Source organism: Phoenix dactylifera, chromosome 10, assembly GCF_051530095.1.
Source record: "Phoenix dactylifera cultivar Ajwa chromosome 10, Ajwa_hap1_PhDact_Kaust_v1.1, whole genome shotgun sequence".
In the NCBI taxonomy this organism is placed as follows: Eukaryota; Viridiplantae; Streptophyta; class Magnoliopsida; order Arecales; family Arecaceae; genus Phoenix; species Phoenix dactylifera.
The window spans coordinates 24,016,777-24,034,103 of NC_143199.1; the positions used below are offsets into that span (position 1 = coordinate 24,016,777).

Consider the following 17,327-nt stretch of genomic DNA (forward strand, 5'->3'; position numbering starts at 1 on the left):
AAGAAACAATATTTGTAGGTCAACATTATCTCAATAATTATATATATATATATATATATATATATATGTATATATGTATATGTATATGTACATATGTATGTATATATATCTATTGCAGGTGAGAAGCATAGTTTGTCCATTCAGTTTTGACAAAGCCTGAAACACCCTTTGTTCTCAATGGAACCTAAGGAAATCATTAAAAAAGAAAAACAAAAAGAGGTAGACCTTATTTGAACAAGTTAATAAATGTTACTAAAGAGATATATATGTCCTTCGAGTCGGCACCAGAAGATTTCAACCTATATAAGGATACGAAATATCTTTTTTCTTCTTAAACACAATATTTTTAGTAGGAAGCAATACCAAATAGTATAGGATGTACTGTACTTTCATGGTATGGTGTTGATATGGTATGAAAGTTTAGTAGGAAGCAATACCAAATAGTATAGGATGTACTGTACCCACATAGTATGGTGTTGATATGGTATGAAAGTTGATATAGCTCTGTACCAACATAAGGCATCCTATTACCACATGTGGGTATGAAAACTTATTGTGAGGTACCAATAAGCATCGAAATGAAGTGGGGTACTAATCTTAGAACATTGCTCAAATATAATGGATGTATGTGGATGCACCATCCATACCAGTCCTTTACCAGTTTGTGTATACTGTAAGGGACCTGGGTATGCTAAGATTTTAGGAAGTAAGGCTTGATTCACCCTATATCATGTCACATCAAAGGTTGTCATGTCTATCAAGATGTTACCAACCTTGTACCCATGTACCTACCATACTGACTTGTAAGGAATTCACCAATGACATATATGGAGGCTTATCATCCCTTCTTCCTGTCCCATCTTGAGGTACATATCATACTCCCTTGTATGGAAAATGGCCCTTCACCTCATTATTATTACAGGCCTTTCGTCTCTCTACAGCTTCGGAAATGTGTTCCCTTTTGGTCAACTAATTTTTTAATTGGAATCTTTGTTTTCGAATGGATTGCAAGGTAGGTATAAGTATGCATTGTTTTTCTTTTTTTTCCAACTACTACTCTAGCATAGTGTACTAAGCAGCCACTAAGATAGATTACGTGCTCATTTGGAGAGGATGGGTTTTATAGTAAGAGGCCACACCAGCATCCCGACCTTCCAATTTTCTTAAGAGGAAGAAATTATTATTTACACTGCATGAACCATATAGCCATGCATGAACGCAGCCAATCACAAAATACATCTCGAAGCATCATTATAGAACCAGCGGCTGTAATGAGCTACATGCATAGTCATGATGACGCATAACGTGCGGGCAGTAATTTATCCTGAAGCATCTCGACCTTCCAATTCTCTTAAGAGGAAAAAATTATTGCCTATACTGTATGAACCATATAGCTATGCATGCATGCAGCCAATCACAGCATGCATCTCGATGCATCATTATAGAACCAGCGGCTGTAATTAGCTGCATGCATAGTCGTGCTGATGCATGCCATGCAGGCAATAATTTATTCTTAAGAAAAGGCATTTGGGAAAGCTCAAAATAGATGACCTTTTCAGAATAGGGAGATGAGTGGTATTGTCCAAAATACAATCAGCAATACTGATGAGCGACACAGCTACAGAATTTTGGAGTCACCTCTCAAGGAGTCATTAGTGGTCAGCCATATAATTGCGGTTAGTTAACTTGACGGTCGCCAATTGGCCTCGCCATGCATCAAAAGGGGCCTCCCTTTCTGCTTTCCGGTTTAGAGAGTCTGGTTTAAATATGAAACTATTAATCCCTGTGAAGCTTCTCAAGTTGTATCGTCCCCATCTTCATCAGAGAAAACACCAATTACTAACCAACCAACCTGTAGCATAAAACCATATCAAACAAAACATTTGGACTTTCACTCTTCTTTTTCCACCTTTTATCCATGCAAGAGTAAAAGTTAGACGCATTAAGGATGAGAAAAAGTTCCAGATTCCCTATCAAAGGCTGAAATTCCATAATCGCTCTGTTTTTGACTTTGGAGCATGACCTACCAAGTTAAGATTAACAAGAAAACACACAGTCAAAGTTTCATACATCACGATTTTGGTGCTCGGCTTAAGAACCAGCAGCACCCCCGTGACACAGCAGTCGAAATACATCCTATAGAATATTGGCAATTGTCCAAGTTTCATACCATAATTGGCCTAAAATTGGCATCTTGTACACGATGTTTCAACTTTTAGAATCTACATAGCAAAATACGGCATCTCGATGCCAGACCTCATATTGATGCCACCCTGCTACGGTATCGGTACGTTCAGTATGAAAATTAATTCAGTGTACCAAATATCGATACGCCCCTCATACCACAATACCGCGTACCAATTTGATACCGGTATGGTGCGCTCCCTACAATCCGGTTTAGTACAATATGGCATGCCTTGCTACATAGTATCAGCTAATTTCAGTCCATCCTGAAAAACCTAGATTTATGTAATTGCCTGAAAATTATTCAATGTATATTTGGATTATCCCTCAGGATCAAGTACAGAAATGCCTTCAGAACCACCTGTTCCAGAGGCATCACCTGATCATCCTGCGATATGATAAAGACCATGGTTGAAAATCTTCAGGAATAGTAGAACCCAACTAGTGCAGTTAATAAAATCATAGGGCTGCCGCATCCAATAACTTGGGTTTCAATCCTGTCTCCTTTGGGATAGAAAGTAGTTCCCCCTAGCATTAAGCATGTCTCTGATAATGTCGCACCACCGAAAACAAAATAATATAACCAAGTTGACAAACTAGTAGCAGAACAGCAGAGCGTCAGTGTGGCTAACCAAAATTGCCTTGAAGTTTCCAGTTGGGGGCTACAAAACCATAGAACAGTCAAAATAAAGATGTAAATACAAGCAGAAAATGAGCACGTAAATCTCTGAATACTCAAAAACAAAGTGAAACATGCTTACTAAATCTACTGTCCTATTTTCCTTCCACTAGAGAAATATTAGGTAATCGGCGCTTTCCCCCACCACCTCCAAGCTTGGGGCCTTCTGGTGCTGGCCCCTTGGGCATGCTCTTAGTCTGAGTTTTCTGCGTCTTTGCCAAAGTTTCTGCTTTCTTCACCTTCTTCTCATCCTTGGTTTTCTTAATTCTCTCTTTGATTTCACTGTATTAATTACAACGATATTTTTTCAAACGAAGTCAACATAGTTAGGTCTGCTTTGGAGATTGTGGTCAAATAACTGGATAAAGCAATAAATAGGAAGAGTATCCACATTGAATTGATGGTCCCCCTCCCTGCAAAGAGTTGGTTGATTCAATACCATAGTTGCCAAACAAAGCCCCAAAGCAGTTGCCTGGGTGATGGATAAAGTACAAAGCCAGCTAACCACTCTTGATCCAACTTTCCCATTTATATCACCAAACATCCATATGATTTTAACAACTTGACATTTGACATGCCTTGAAGCATAGGTGTGAATGTAAGCATAATCACCAACACTTTCTAGACACATATGTTTTGTAAATTTATGATTCTTGTTGGTAGAATTACAAAATATGGTACATAAAAATAATTGTAACATATAAGTATATAACATAAAAGTTTTTTTTTGATAAGAAAATATAACTATAAGTCTGAACATAAATTCCTCGCCCATGTCCTAGTTCATGAAGATCATTTCAAATTATTGTTTCATAACAGTATTTCTTCAAGCTTAGACTGTCAAACTTGATAATATATGCTGCAGGACTTGACATGATAAGCAATTTTGCAACGATGAAGCATGATATGACACATTGAGCATGATAATCTTTTTTCCAAACAAGAATAAAAATGCAAATGAAGAGTTTGAAAGTCAAGCATTTACTGTGAATAACTATGTTTGAAGATATCAAATAGACAGAATCAGATGTCAACAGAATGCCCAGTCAGTCATGATGTCAATCTACAGCCAAAAAGTCAAACTTCCCGCCCGAAGGATCAATATTTTTGACACAAGATAATGAGTAATGAAGAAGGATTAAAAAAAAGAAACAACATACCGAAGGGCAGCTTCCCTGGCAGCATCCCGTACTTCTGCCTTCTCGGTTCTTCTCTTCTGAATCACCTCTAAAGTAGCACCGACGATTGATCTGGAGTAAGGTTTCTTGGTAGTTCGGCGCCTCTTTTTCACAGTTTCAGCATGGACATCCTGGTAGAGAAAGCAGAGATAAATATGCCAACAACCAGCTATAGAAGCATGTGGTATCCAGAATGTTTCACAAATACATGTGAACGGTGGACCGCATAGGGGGATGATTACCTTCTTATGTTGCTTCCTGTACATTGCAGTCCAAGCAAGCTTCGAAGGCTTGAGTCGGCTGTGAAAGTACCTCTTGCATTTTGAATTGGCAAAAAGGAAGACCTACAACAACCAGCAAAGGTGTTTTGTCGATAAGCTAGAAAATAAAGAAGGAGAACTCGGCCTGGTATTTTTTTAAAGGCTTATAAGAACAGAAGCCAATTTTGTATTATAATGAAGGTTAACAACCATACACCCCAACTTTTTTCCTTTTCCCTCTGAAAGTTATATAACAAACTGCAACATATACACCAACGCATATGAACTCAACCCTCATTAATAGGAGTGGAGTATATCTACCACCGGACCGTTTAGCCAGAGGCAGAACATTTCATACTTGTAGAATAGAAAGATGCACCAACAGCCAGCTGGAATTTCAAGTAATGAAACAGTTTTGCAATTTTTATTTTATTTAGCTGAGAATCTGAACGGACAAATCTGATACCCTTACCAGGGTATATCTTGGCACCACTGAAGCGGCAAAGTTCAGTCCTGAAAAGGATTCAAATATTGACAACCATAAGGATAGTACCAAGCAAAAATCCATATTACTATCATATATCCCTCTTTTTAGAGACTTTTCAATATTCTGCTTCATTGTTTTCCATAATATGAGAATTCAATTATTAACAAAAATTGACTCTAAAGCTTGAATAACATCAGAGGTAGCTCTAGATAGAAATGATTGGCAGATGATGATCCATAAAGCTGCCACCAAATAATTGCAACATGTTATAGTTATAATAAGATAGCAAAAGGGGGGCCATAAAAGGCATTGTCGGAGTAAAGGAAACTTAAATTTACTATAAAACATCTGAAAATTGATAGATATGAAGACTAAGCCCACAAAGCATGTTCCATCAGTAACGCATGCTGCCAACTCCAAAACTAACAATACTCCTGTTCATGTTGTGCAAAAAAAAAAAGAAAAAAAAAAAGAAAAAGAAATAGAATTGCAAGGGCCTAAGAAAATGGTACAGGAATTAATTTTCTAAGAGATTCCAAAGCAGCTGCTGCACCCCGAAATGGAAGCTACCTGCTATTTAGGTATAAGATAAAAGAGTGATCCTACCCCCATACACTACTAATGCACTAACAAGGTACAACATGACTGAAAATGAATTTGCGATTCAAAACCCAACAAGGATAATAAAATAATTTCATTTTCAATAGAAAATGAATTTGAGATTCAAAACCCAACAAGCATATTAGAATGATTTCATTTTTTGTCCAATCACATGCTGACATGTCGATGCATTACACGAGTGTGTGTATGGAAAACAGTGCATGGGCATAGAGCTCCAGAGAATAGAATGACAAAAGTTCCCCAAAGAAACAGACAAACTAAAAAATATCATGCATTGGATCACTTTATGTTGGACAAAAACTGTTGTAACAGATCTAAATGACATCAATCGAATAGCAGATCATTTTGAAGTAACCTGATGATTAACTACAGCAACAACAGCAGTTGATAATTTAATTTTTTCATTTTAAACATTTTTAACGAACCAGTTTTTCTTCCATCTGGCTCCTCAGCTCGATATTCTTTACTGCAGAGAACAGTACATAATGTTAAACCTTGCTTACTTCAGCGAGACTCGTCCGAAAACAGGGAATTTCTAAGGGTTACTTCCTGTTTGCAATGAGCAGACACCAAATGACAAATGTGTCAGAACAGGCTCCAAATAACTAGTTTCCCAAGTTCTATGGTAGGCCACTCTTGTGACAAGTTGCCTGGACATTTAATAAGGGCTGAGATCAAGTTGAGGTTCTGGTAAGGATCCTAAACTTTGAAAGAGAACATTTAGATATGTATCTCATTAAAAATGAGCAGGATTTGCAGGACAAAATTTACCATGTTATCCATCACTTTCACATTATGTTTATCCTAAAACAATTTTATGTCAATTGATAATTAAGTGCATTTTTCTGGTGTTGCTGCACTTAGCAACCGGTAAAGGGAAATCTACAAGTTATTTCTTGTGAGGATAGGAGAGATCCAGAACCCAAGATTTTATTGCAATAATAAAGGGGGCATACGGGAAAAATGAAGGATGAACAGAAGTCAACACCCACAAGCCAAACTTCCCTACAATTGGAAACCTATTCCTACAAGTATGCAAAAAAGAAAAGGAAAAATGACAATGCAAAGTTCCAATCACGGCTTGAGGTTCATCTGAAAATCTAAGCCAGAAACAATTCGGTTTTGGTCATATCTGATCAGAAACTCAATCCAGTTTCGGCATTTGCCAAAATACTTATCGGGCCAAATTAATTGTTCATACGAGATATTCATGCTAACACATTATTTTCTTTAGTACTTTAAAGGTTAGGAAGCATTTTCTATCATTGTAGTTCCAAATTCATCCTTGTTTTATTTAAGAGGGCAGGTCTTGGTGCAGCCACATGCGACATGAGTGCCATAGGTTCAAAACATGAAAACAACCTCTCTGCATGCAGAGGTAAGGCTCTTTACATCTAATCCTTCCCATACTCTATAGTAGAGGGAGTCTCGTGCACTGAGACACCCTTTTTTATTTAAAGAATCACATAATGTAACCCCTAGCCTAATTTCAAAAGGGCCAAAATGACTTGCTTGAAGAGAAGGGTGTCTAATTGTCAGACCAACTCAGCATACACAGCTCATGCTCTATCATGGAATTATTATATAGCTGCCAGTATAAAGATACGCTCATCACATTCATGAAATCTGCCCATAGATTTAGGCAGAAAAAGGCGAAGTCAAGTGAAACTCATGGGGTAAAGTCTTCGGAAAAAAAAGAGTGGGATATTATTGAACTTCTTGTTACATAAATAAGAACTCTTAATCGTTACAGAATTTGTTCTCTATTCAAAAAAAATACTCGATTGCTTTGAGCCCTAATCTACCATCTCAGCAAATTCCATCTAGATCAAGCCAACCTCCTCAACAAGGATGAAGAACCATATACCATCCCTGATAAGATTCCCATACTCATAACAATGCACTATCACTTGATCCCATTCACCACTTAGATCCCCAGGACCCTTAGATTATACTCACAATGTCAATTATGCTCCACCAAGAGTGGCACTTCTGCTGAACAGGAAAACTCCTTAACAAACCTTATCGCCCTTGTAATAGAGATTACCAAAATGGGCTTTTCAGATGCAGATATGAGGCATCAAATAAATGCTGGAGCTTAAAACAAACGCTTAACAACACTCAGACATAATAATACTTTAATTAAAGTAATACTCTAACCATCAATCTTTGCCCCAATTATTGCGTCAATCAAACGCCTAGCTGAAAAGCTCGGCCATGATTCCACTCAAATTTCTCAACTTTCAACTTTTGACGTACTCAAACGTAAGATCTTGTCTAATCTAGCCTAAACTTTACCCCCAGACAAAAGTAATTGCTTTACTCGAACATTTGAGTGTAGCCGAATTATCTGCGAAGGAAAAAATTAAAAAAAAAAAAGTGTTTTTTCTCTTTTGAAAATAAAGCTCAGAAACCGAGATCTATCGTAGAATTTGTGAAAAACCACACGAGAAGAAATTTTTATGCGATGTTTCTCGATCTCGAGAGAGAATATATAAGAGAAACATTCGATCCAAAGACAATACAGATTAAACGTACTTGAGAACCATAGCCGTGGGTCGCCTCCTTTCTATTAGCAGTAGTCCTAGATACGATTTAAGGGTTCAGAATGGGGGCTTGCCATATATCCAAAATTACGTTAAATACCATTCTATCAATCGGTGCCTGTGCCCAGTCTTCATCTGGGCCACTTATCTGGCCCAATACGGCCCATGATCTTCTTTTTTTTTTTTTCTGGTTGCTTTGGAGGGGTAAGTACCTTATTATAATTAAGGGAAGTTACATTATTATAATTAAGTACCTTTTATAGGTAAAATGCATGTGATTTATTTAAAAGAACTACTATAGACATCTTATCCATTCACCGGTCCTGTTTTAAGAAGAGAACTCCTAGGGTTGCATCACTTACATTTGGTTGGCGCGATCCAATTCGAAATCAGAATGGGGATTGAAACAAAAATCGGATTGCTCGTATGCCCCACACATTTGATTCGTGATTAGAATCAGAATCGGAATGAAATTTGAATATTAGAGAAGAGTCGGAATTAAGTTTTAGTGGTTGGGGCATTCCTATTTTGCATGTCCATTTCATTTTAGAATTGGAATAGGAATAAAACTCCTTTTAACTAAACGGTTGGAATGGAAGTTATTTATTCCTATTTTCATTCCAAAATGAGTCAGGGTGAACACAATCAGCTACAAAAGAAAACTCTCATTTCAAAACAATCCGTAGGTTTTGTTTGGCCCAGGCCACTATAAATGGAACTTGTATGAACTGCAACTCGAGGACTAGAGGATTAAAGCTCTCCGGCCAAGAGCCATTATAGTTTTAAGAGCGTTTGAAAGGGGCCTAGTATGGGCTAGCTTGTGTGAAAACCGACTCGGCCTAAGATGCTGGTTGGAGCATAGTTACTTCAGGTTGGGTTGCAAATGATCATTTTCCAAAGCAATACCATGTTTTGTTCGGCTCAATATTTTCTTGCTGATCTCAGGAATCTAGTACTAGGTTGCTAGTGGCAATCAGATCGGATCGGGTCAGATACGGATCGGATTGGATATGGATTGGATCAAAAATTCATCAATCCAAATCCGACCTATCAAAATTTCAAATCTAAATCCGACATATTTATTAAATAGATAATATGATCCGAATCGCATAACTTATTTATTAAACAGGTCAAACAGATAAAATGAATTTTAAACGAGATATATGAATTTAAACAGATTAAACAGATGATTAAGCAGATTTAAAATAGATTAAACAGGTCGGATTATAGCCTATCACAATTATTAAATAGGCCAAAATGAATTAAGCAGATCAAAAATTTAAATCTGAAACCAACTCATTTAAGAAATAAATTTAGACGAATTAATCTATTTATGACCTAATTATATCAAATCCAAACCTACTTAAAGCAAACCATTTGCGCTCATGAGTTGCCACTGATAGCTAGCGGACCTCCAATAGCCCCTGCCCTCCCATGCATTGGAAGGAGCCTCCCTCTCTGCCTTCTGATATCTGATATCAATTGCCAGCATTCTAAACCAAGCGTCATAACGTAGGGTATAAATCTAACCTACCAATCCCTTCGAAGCTTCTTAGGTTGAATCATCCTCGGAGTTTGTAACATCACTCATCCCAGCCCTTTACCAGAAAATTACTAAACCAAAGAAGCAGTAGCCTATAACTACATCAAACCAAAAAACATTTGTAACTCCAATCTTCTTCTAAAACCTTTACATCAATCCTCGAGAAAAAGCTTGCCACATTAATGGAGCATCTCTGAAACAAAGACAAACCAAGTTCTATATTTCTATATCTCCCCCATTGGCCTATTTTTGACTTTGGTATGTTCTGCAACCTGTCATATTTTCTTTAATTTAATGGATCTAATCAACCTATGATTAACAAGAAAAAGATAGAACATAAACCATAACCAGGGTTATGTGCATCAAAAACCATAGTTCCAGGGGCATCACCTGAGCGTCCTGCGGTATGATAAAAACCATAGTTTGAATAAATAAAGGTCCAAGCATTACCGCAGGACCATTGCTTGACGCAATGATAAGAAGAGGCCACTGCATGGGTTCAAATCCTAGAACAGCCACTTTATGCAATACATAAAAAAGAAAAAGATTAGATTTATCTCCAACCCACCCCTTCTCAGACCCGAATCAATCGCCTGAACCGTAACTGGTTAAATGACCATTTAGATAAAGGCATACCACCTAAAACAAAACAATATACCCAAGTTCATAAACCAAGTAGTAGAATATAAGCAGCATCAGGGTAGCTAAGAAGAGCTGCTGGGGGCTACAACCATAGTAAGGGTCACACTATGTGAGTACCAGCACAAACTGAACATGATTGAATACTTGAACAAAAGTAAATGAAACATGTTTTACTCAATGTCCTATTGTCTTTCTTCCACTGGTGATATCAGGTGTTCAGCGCCTTCCACCACCACCTCCAAGCTTAGGGCCTTTTGGTGCTGGCCCCTTGGGCAAGCTCTTGACCTGAGTTTTCTGTGTCTTTGCCAGCACTTCTGCCTTCTTCGCCTTCTTCTCATCCTTGGTTTTCTTAATCCTCTCCTTGATTTCGCTGCATGAATCACAAACTCGAGTTTCTTAAATGAAGTAAATGTAGAATAGTTAGGTGTGCTATGAAAATTATAGTCAAACACAAGACAAAGCAACAAATAGGAAGAGAAATCCAATACTTGAAGGGATGGTCCCTACCCTGACAAAACGTTAGTTGAATCAATATTTGAATTGATAGCCCTCAAGCAGTTGCCTACATGATGGACTCGGTACGAAGCTGGTCAATCATTCTTGATCCAACCTTTTCTTTTATATTATCAGACTTTCATATTATTTCAACAAATTAATATTTTAACATGCTTCAAAAGCGAATGTATGAACATAAACAATTAACAACACTTCCAATGTACATAGTAATTTGGAAGTTCAAGATTCTTGCCAGTAGAATTACACAACATGAAGCAAAAAAGTAACTGTAAAATATAATATAAAAGTTCAGATTAATTCCTTGACCACATTCTAGTAAATAAAGACTTTCAAATTGTAGTTTTATGATAATAATGTCTCCGTGTTTGCACTGTCAAAACTTGCTAATATTTACTGCACAATGCATCCCTGAGTGTCTTGACATGCCAAGTAATTTTGCAATGTGGAAACATGTTACGACTGGGTGAGCACGATATTTTTTTCCCACAAGAATCAGCAAGCAATTGAAAAGAGTTCTAAAAGTCAAGCATTCATTATGAATAATTATGTTTAAAAATGTCGAATAGACAGAATCAAATGTTCACAGAATGCCCAATTAGCCATGATGTCAATCTAGAAACCAAAAGTCAAAATTCCCACCTGAAGAGTATAAATCGTTAACACCAGATAATGAGTAATGAAGCCAGAGGGAAGGATTAGGAAAGAGAAACAACATACCGAAGGGCAGCTTCCCTAGCAGCATCCCGTACTTCCGCCTTCTCAGTTCTTTTCTTCTGAATCACCTCCAAAGTAGCACCAACAATTGATCTAGAGTAAGGTTTCTTGGTAGTTCGGCGCCTCTTCTTCACAGTTTCAGCATGGATATCCTGGTATCGAAAGCAGAGATACATATGCCAATGACCAGCTATAGCAGCATGCAGCATCCAGAATGATTCACAAATACACATGCACCACAGAGGGGAATGATTACCTTCTTATGTTGCTTCCTGTACATTGCAGTCCAGGTAAGCTTCGAAGGCTTGAGTCGGTTGTGGAAGTACCTCTTGCATTTTGAATTCGCAAAAAGGAAGACCTACAACAACCAGCAAAGGTGTTTTGTCAAAAAAGATACTTGGTTTGTAAAGGCTTATAAAAACAAAAACCAATTTTATATTATAATGAAAGTTAACCGTTGCTCCAGTTTTTTTTCCCCTCTGCAAGTTATAGAACAAATCCCAATAAATACACTGAGGCATGTGAACTCGACCTCCATTAATAGGACTGGAGTATATCTACCATTGGACCAGTTAGACAGAGGCAGAACATTTTACACTTGTACAACAGAAAGATGCACCAACAACCATTTCAAATATCAAACAAAGCAACACTACTGCAACTTTTATTACCTGAGAATCTGAACGGACAAATCTGATACCCTTACCAGGGTATATCTTGGCACCACTGAAGCGGCAAAGTTCAGTCCTGAAAAGGATTCAAATATTGACAACCATGAGGACAAGACCAGGCAAAAATCATAGTTCTGTCATGACTCTTCATTTTGGAGCTTTTTCAATTCTGTCCTTCATAGTTATCTATAATATGAAGGGTAAGAAGCATAATCAGTTATTAACAAAAACTAAATCTAAAGTATGAATAAAAACGGCTACCTCTAGATAGGAATGTTTTGCTAGATAAGGATTCATAAAGCTGATAACAAATAGATGCAACAAGGCTTGAAGGCCTGATGGTTGTACTGATATTACAATAGTAAAGAGGGGCATAAAAAGCATTATTGGAGTTAAGAAAATTTTACATTAACTGGAAACAAGCATCTGCCGACTGATATGAAGACTAGTCCACATGAAGACTAAGCCTACAAAGCATGTTCCATCAGTAACATATGCTACCAGCTTCAAAACTAATATTATCTTTGCAAATGTTGTGCAAAAATCTTAGTTAAATGGAACAATAGAGGGAACAGAGGAAGCAATCTCTCAGAAAACATTTAGAATTGGAAGTGCTTGAGAAAAGGGTCCAGGATTTAGTTTCCTAAGAGATTCCAGCACAGCTGACACACCCCAAAATAGAAGTTTCCTGCTATTAGGGTGTAAGATAAAAGAGAAATCATATGTCCACACACTATTATGCACTATTCAAGTAGGGAATGATTGACAATGGATTTGAAATCCAGCAAGCCATGTTAAAATAGTTTTTTTTTTCCAATCACATGCTGCCGCGTCAATGCATTACACAAGTGCATGCATGTGTGGGTGGCAAAACAGTGAGTGTGCATAGAATTGCTCAGGATAGAACAATAAAAGCTCCCCAAAGAAACAGATAAGATCAAAAGTATCATACCTTGGATCACTTTACGTAGGGAAAAACACTGTTGTAACAGATCTAAAAGAAGACCAACTGAATAACAAATCATTTTGAAGTAAAGTGATGATTAGCAATAGCAACAATGGCACTTTATAATTTAATTTTTCCATCTTAAACATTTCTATTGAACCATTTTTTTTTTCATTTGGCACCTCAGCTTGATATTTTTAACTGCAGAGAACAGTTCATTATGTTAAACCTTGTGTACTTCAGTTTTTAACTGCAGAGAACAGTTCATAATGTTAAGCTGTGCCTACTTCTGTGAGACTCCTTTGACAACAGGGAATTTCTAAGGGCTACTTCCTTCCTGCAGTGAGCAGACACCATACGACAAATGTGCCAGAACTGGCTCCACAAAAACTAGTTTCCCATCTCTGGTAGGCCACTCTTGTAAAAAGTTGCCTAGGACATTTAGTGAGGGTTGAGATCAAGTTGAGGTTCTAGCAAGGATCCTAAAACTTTGAAAGAGCAATTTGATATGCACCTCATCAAAAATGATCAGAGGGAACCCCCGCCCCTGAGCTTCCTCAAGGTCAACTTTGATGAGTCAGTCCTGGACGGTGGCACGAGGGGAGGTGTGGGTTTTGTTATTCGGAACTCGTCTACCAGGGTTGTGACTGCTGGGAGCAGTCAGTTATTTGACACTTCGGTTCCAAGTGCGGAGCTGAGAGCTGCTTGGGAGGGCCTTCGCCATGCCCGGTGCGTTTTACAGGCCAGGTCCATCATCTTGAAGGGTGATTCAACCACCGCTATCAGTTGGATCAGGGGGGGTCCAAGGGGTAACCGTTGTGACCATCCATTGCTCTGGGACATTTGGGCTATGGTGAGGGTTGGAGGGGCCTTTCAGGCCAAGCATGTATACCGTGAAACCAATGGTGCCGCGGATTGGGTGGCTGCTTATGTAGCTTGTCACTCCGGAGATACCATTGTGGACTGGAGATGGGGAGTTGCCCTTGGCACTCCGAGGTATCCTATTTTTTGACTTTATTGGATGTATCCGTACCCGTCAGGTATGATACACCCGTCCTAACCAAAAAAAAAAAAGATCAGGACTTGCAGGGCAAAATTTACCAAGTTATCCATCTCTTTGGCATTATGTTTTCTGGGGTTGCAACACTTAGCAACCGATAAAGAGAAATCTACAAGTTTTTTTTCTCATCAGGATAGGAGAGATCCAGCATCCCTAATTTTATTGCAATAATAAAGGTGGCAAATTGGGGAAAAAATGAAGGACGAAAGAAGTCAACACCCTGCAGCCCAACTTCTAAAAACCTACAACTAGATACCTAATTTTGCAAGTACACGAAAAAGAAAAGAAAAAGAATGACACAGACAGTTACCTGATCATGATATGAAGTTCATCTGAAACTCAAAACCAGAAACAATTCGGTTTTGATCATATATGGTCAGAAACTCAGTCCAATTTTGGCATTTTCCAGAATACCTTGAGGCCAAATTAATTGTTCATATGAGATATTCATGCTAATTTATCATTTTCCTGAGCGCTTTAAAGGTTAGGAAGTATTTTCTATCAGAGAAGTATCTTCTTACTTTCAAATTCAAAGAAAAAAATATAATATAACTCCTAGCCTAGTTGCAAATGCCAAACTCACTTGCCTGAATGGTGGGATGTCTAGCTGCCAGACCACCTTGGCACACACACACAGTTCATGCCCTATGAGACTATGCCGTCATTACATGACTGCTAACATAGCGATACAGTCATCACATGCATGAAATCTGCACATAGATATAGGCAGAAAAATGCAAAGTGGAGTGAAACTTATGGGATTAAAAGAAAATACGAGTAGGATTTTATTGAACTTCCTGTTCCAAAATGAGAATTCTAATTCAGTTAAGACTTTGTTCACTATTCAAAAAGATAAGCCCTAATCTACCATCTCAGCAAATTACCAACCTCCTCAACAAAGATGAAGAACCATATACCATCCCCTACAAGATTACCATACACATTATAATACACTATCTCTTGAAGCCATTCACCATTTAGCTCCCCAACAGCCACAGATTACACTGACTCGGTCATTATGCTCAAGAATGGCACTTCTGCTGGGTAGGAAGTCTCCTTACCAAACCTTATCGCCCTTGTAATCCAGATTACTAAATGGGCTGTTCAGATTCGGATACGAAGCACCAATAAAATGCTAGAGCTCAAAGCAAACCTTCAACAACACTCTAATAAAAATAGTACTTTAATTAAAGTAATACTTTAACCATCCAACTTTGTCCCAATTATTGCATCTATCAAACACCAATCTGAAAAGCTAGACCATGATTCCACACAAATTTCTTAACTTTCAACTTCTGATCTACATAAATGTCGAGCCAAGATTGAGAGCCTGTGCAGCAATTAAAAATCAAACGATGGAGCTCCTAACCATACCCTAGACCTCCAAATCGCATCCAACTAAAATTCCACACTCAAACAGGTCAATAACAGAAGAAAGATCTCGTATAATCTAACCTAAACCTCAACCCCAAACAAAAGTAGGTGACTTACTCGAACATTTGACTGGAACCGAATCATTTGCAAAGAAAAAAGTTTTAAAAATGATTCTTTTACAAAACAAAGCTCACAAATCGAGATCCATCATAAAATTTGGAAATATCAGCACAAAGCGAAATTTTTATGCGATGTTCGCCGATATCAAGAGAGAAAACATGGGAGAAATCATCAACCGAAAGCCGATGCAAGAAACATACTTGAGAACCATGGCTGCCGCGTCTCGCCTTCTCTCCCAGCAACCCGAACCCTAATGAGCGAGAAACCCTAGATACGATATAAGAGCTAGAGATGGGGACTTGCAAGTTCCTCAACTTTCAGAATTACGTAAACGCCATTCTCTCATTCGGAGCCTCTGAGGCCACTCTTGGGCCGGGCCATTGTCATCTGGCCCAATGTGGACCAAAAACATAAGTCCAGCAGTTGTTGCAACGGTTTGGAGGGGTCGTAATATTATCACAATTAAGGGTCAGTTTGAATAATCTAATAAACTTGGACTGAATTTTTCTCTAATTCATGGATTAGGTTGAAAATACTTAACCTTTTTGATTTTTTGATCTTGAATTCTCTAGCAACGCATTCCTATGTTCGAACATTTTTAAAAGGGTTTTTTGCATGAGCACTCTCCTAGATATCGAATTTTGCATGAATACCCTCCCAAAATTGATATTTGCATGTATATCTTCGAAAAACACTTGTGTTGCTATTCTACTTATTTTTATCCTTATTTTTGCATATGTTCCTGATGGGGGCCAAAATGGATTGTCCTGCTCACAACGATGGGGCCACTCAATTTCGGCCAAATGGGCCCCAACACCGACCCGGGCTGGATATCAGCCCCGCCAAGAGCCAGTTTGAGCCCAAACTCCGCCGAAGGCACAGCTGACCTCAGCCAAATCTCTCCGCTGCCGCATCCTGTAGCAACCCTCTGATGCTCATGATGACATTTCGCGCCCGAGCATGGGACGCCCCAAAAACTTCTTCAAGCTCGGGGCGTCTCCTGTATTCACCGACTTGCCCCGGCCAAGCTTGGGGCGCCTCCTGTATTAGTCGAGTCACCCCAGCCAAGCTCGGGGCGCCTCCTGTGTTCGCCAACTCGCCCCGGCCAAGCTTGGGACGCCTCTTGTGTTCGCCGCTCGCCCCGGCCAAGCTCGGAGCGCCTCCTGTGTTCCCCGACTCGCCCCAGCCAAATGCCTCATGTATTCGCCGACTCGCCCCAGCCAAATGCCTCATGTATTCGCCGACTCGCCCCGGCCAAACTCGAGGCGCCTCTTGTCTTCGCCGACTCGCCCCGGCCAAGCTCGAAGCACCTCCTGTGTTCGCCGACTCACCCCGGTTAAGCTCGGGGCGCCTCCTATCTTCGCCGACCCGCCCCGACCAAGCTCGGAGTGCCCTCTCCAACGGTACGCCCCAAACCTTGAGCTCGGGGCGCTTTGCTGAGCAAACCTCGGAACCCAGGATGTTAGGCTAACCTCAGCAACCGTCAAGCCGACGTCGCCAAATGCATGATGCCACCCAACGGCCGCACCCATGTGTAGACTCGCGCCCTCCTACGTGGCCGTACATTGTGACGCCACCACGCCATGCTTAGTCAGCTGGCTCACGACAGTCAAGGACTGCGCCATGCTACTCTGGCCATACCCTCCTACGACTATCAACGCCTTATCGTCGCCAAGAACGGACTACACTGCGCGCAACAAGCAAGCTCTGGCTGCGCGCCACCCCCACTCATGATAGGAACGGGCCATACCTCCGCCACCTGGATGCCCCTACAGGGACTATAAAT

At 39.3% G+C, this 17,327-nt stretch overlaps 2 protein-coding genes across 4 annotated transcripts; both read right to left on the reverse strand.

Moving 5' to 3' along the window:
• Positions 1-2,448: 2,448 nt before the first annotated feature.
• Positions 2,449-15,788, reverse strand: LOC103723709 (large ribosomal subunit protein eL24-like). Of its 2 annotated transcripts, none has more exons than XM_008814717.6 (6): positions 7,948-8,033; positions 4,774-4,814; positions 4,284-4,385; positions 4,024-4,172; positions 2,946-3,145; positions 2,449-2,846 (listed from the first exon to the last, which is right to left on the reverse strand). In XM_008814717.6, the coding sequence occupies exons 3-5, from the start codon at positions 4,305-4,307 to the stop codon at positions 2,959-2,961; spliced, it is 360 nt and encodes a 119-aa protein (XP_008812939.2). In that variant the 5' UTR covers positions 4,308-4,385; positions 4,774-4,814; positions 7,948-8,033; the 3' UTR covers positions 2,449-2,846; positions 2,946-2,958. The 2 variants fall into 2 exon arrangements, with proteins under 2 accessions (XP_008812939.2, XP_088561716.1); XM_088705590.1 differs by lacking the exon at positions 7,948-8,033 and adding an exon at positions 15,742-15,788 and having other exon boundaries at positions 2,803-2,846.
• On the reverse strand, positions 10,139-15,879 carry LOC103723710 (large ribosomal subunit protein eL24-like). 2 transcript variants are annotated; one of them, XM_088705589.1, is made up of 6 exons: positions 15,742-15,788; positions 12,449-12,508; positions 12,042-12,117; positions 11,627-11,728; positions 11,374-11,522; positions 10,139-10,510 (listed from the first exon to the last, which is right to left on the reverse strand). In XM_088705589.1, coding segments are annotated over exons 2-6 (483 nt in total). In that variant the 5' UTR covers positions 12,451-12,508; positions 15,742-15,788; the 3' UTR covers positions 10,139-10,356. The 2 variants fall into 2 exon arrangements, with proteins under 2 accessions (XP_088561715.1, XP_008812941.1); XM_008814719.5 differs by lacking the exon at positions 12,449-12,508 and having other exon boundaries at positions 15,742-15,879.
• Between the last annotated feature and the right edge of the window lie 1,448 nt (positions 15,880-17,327).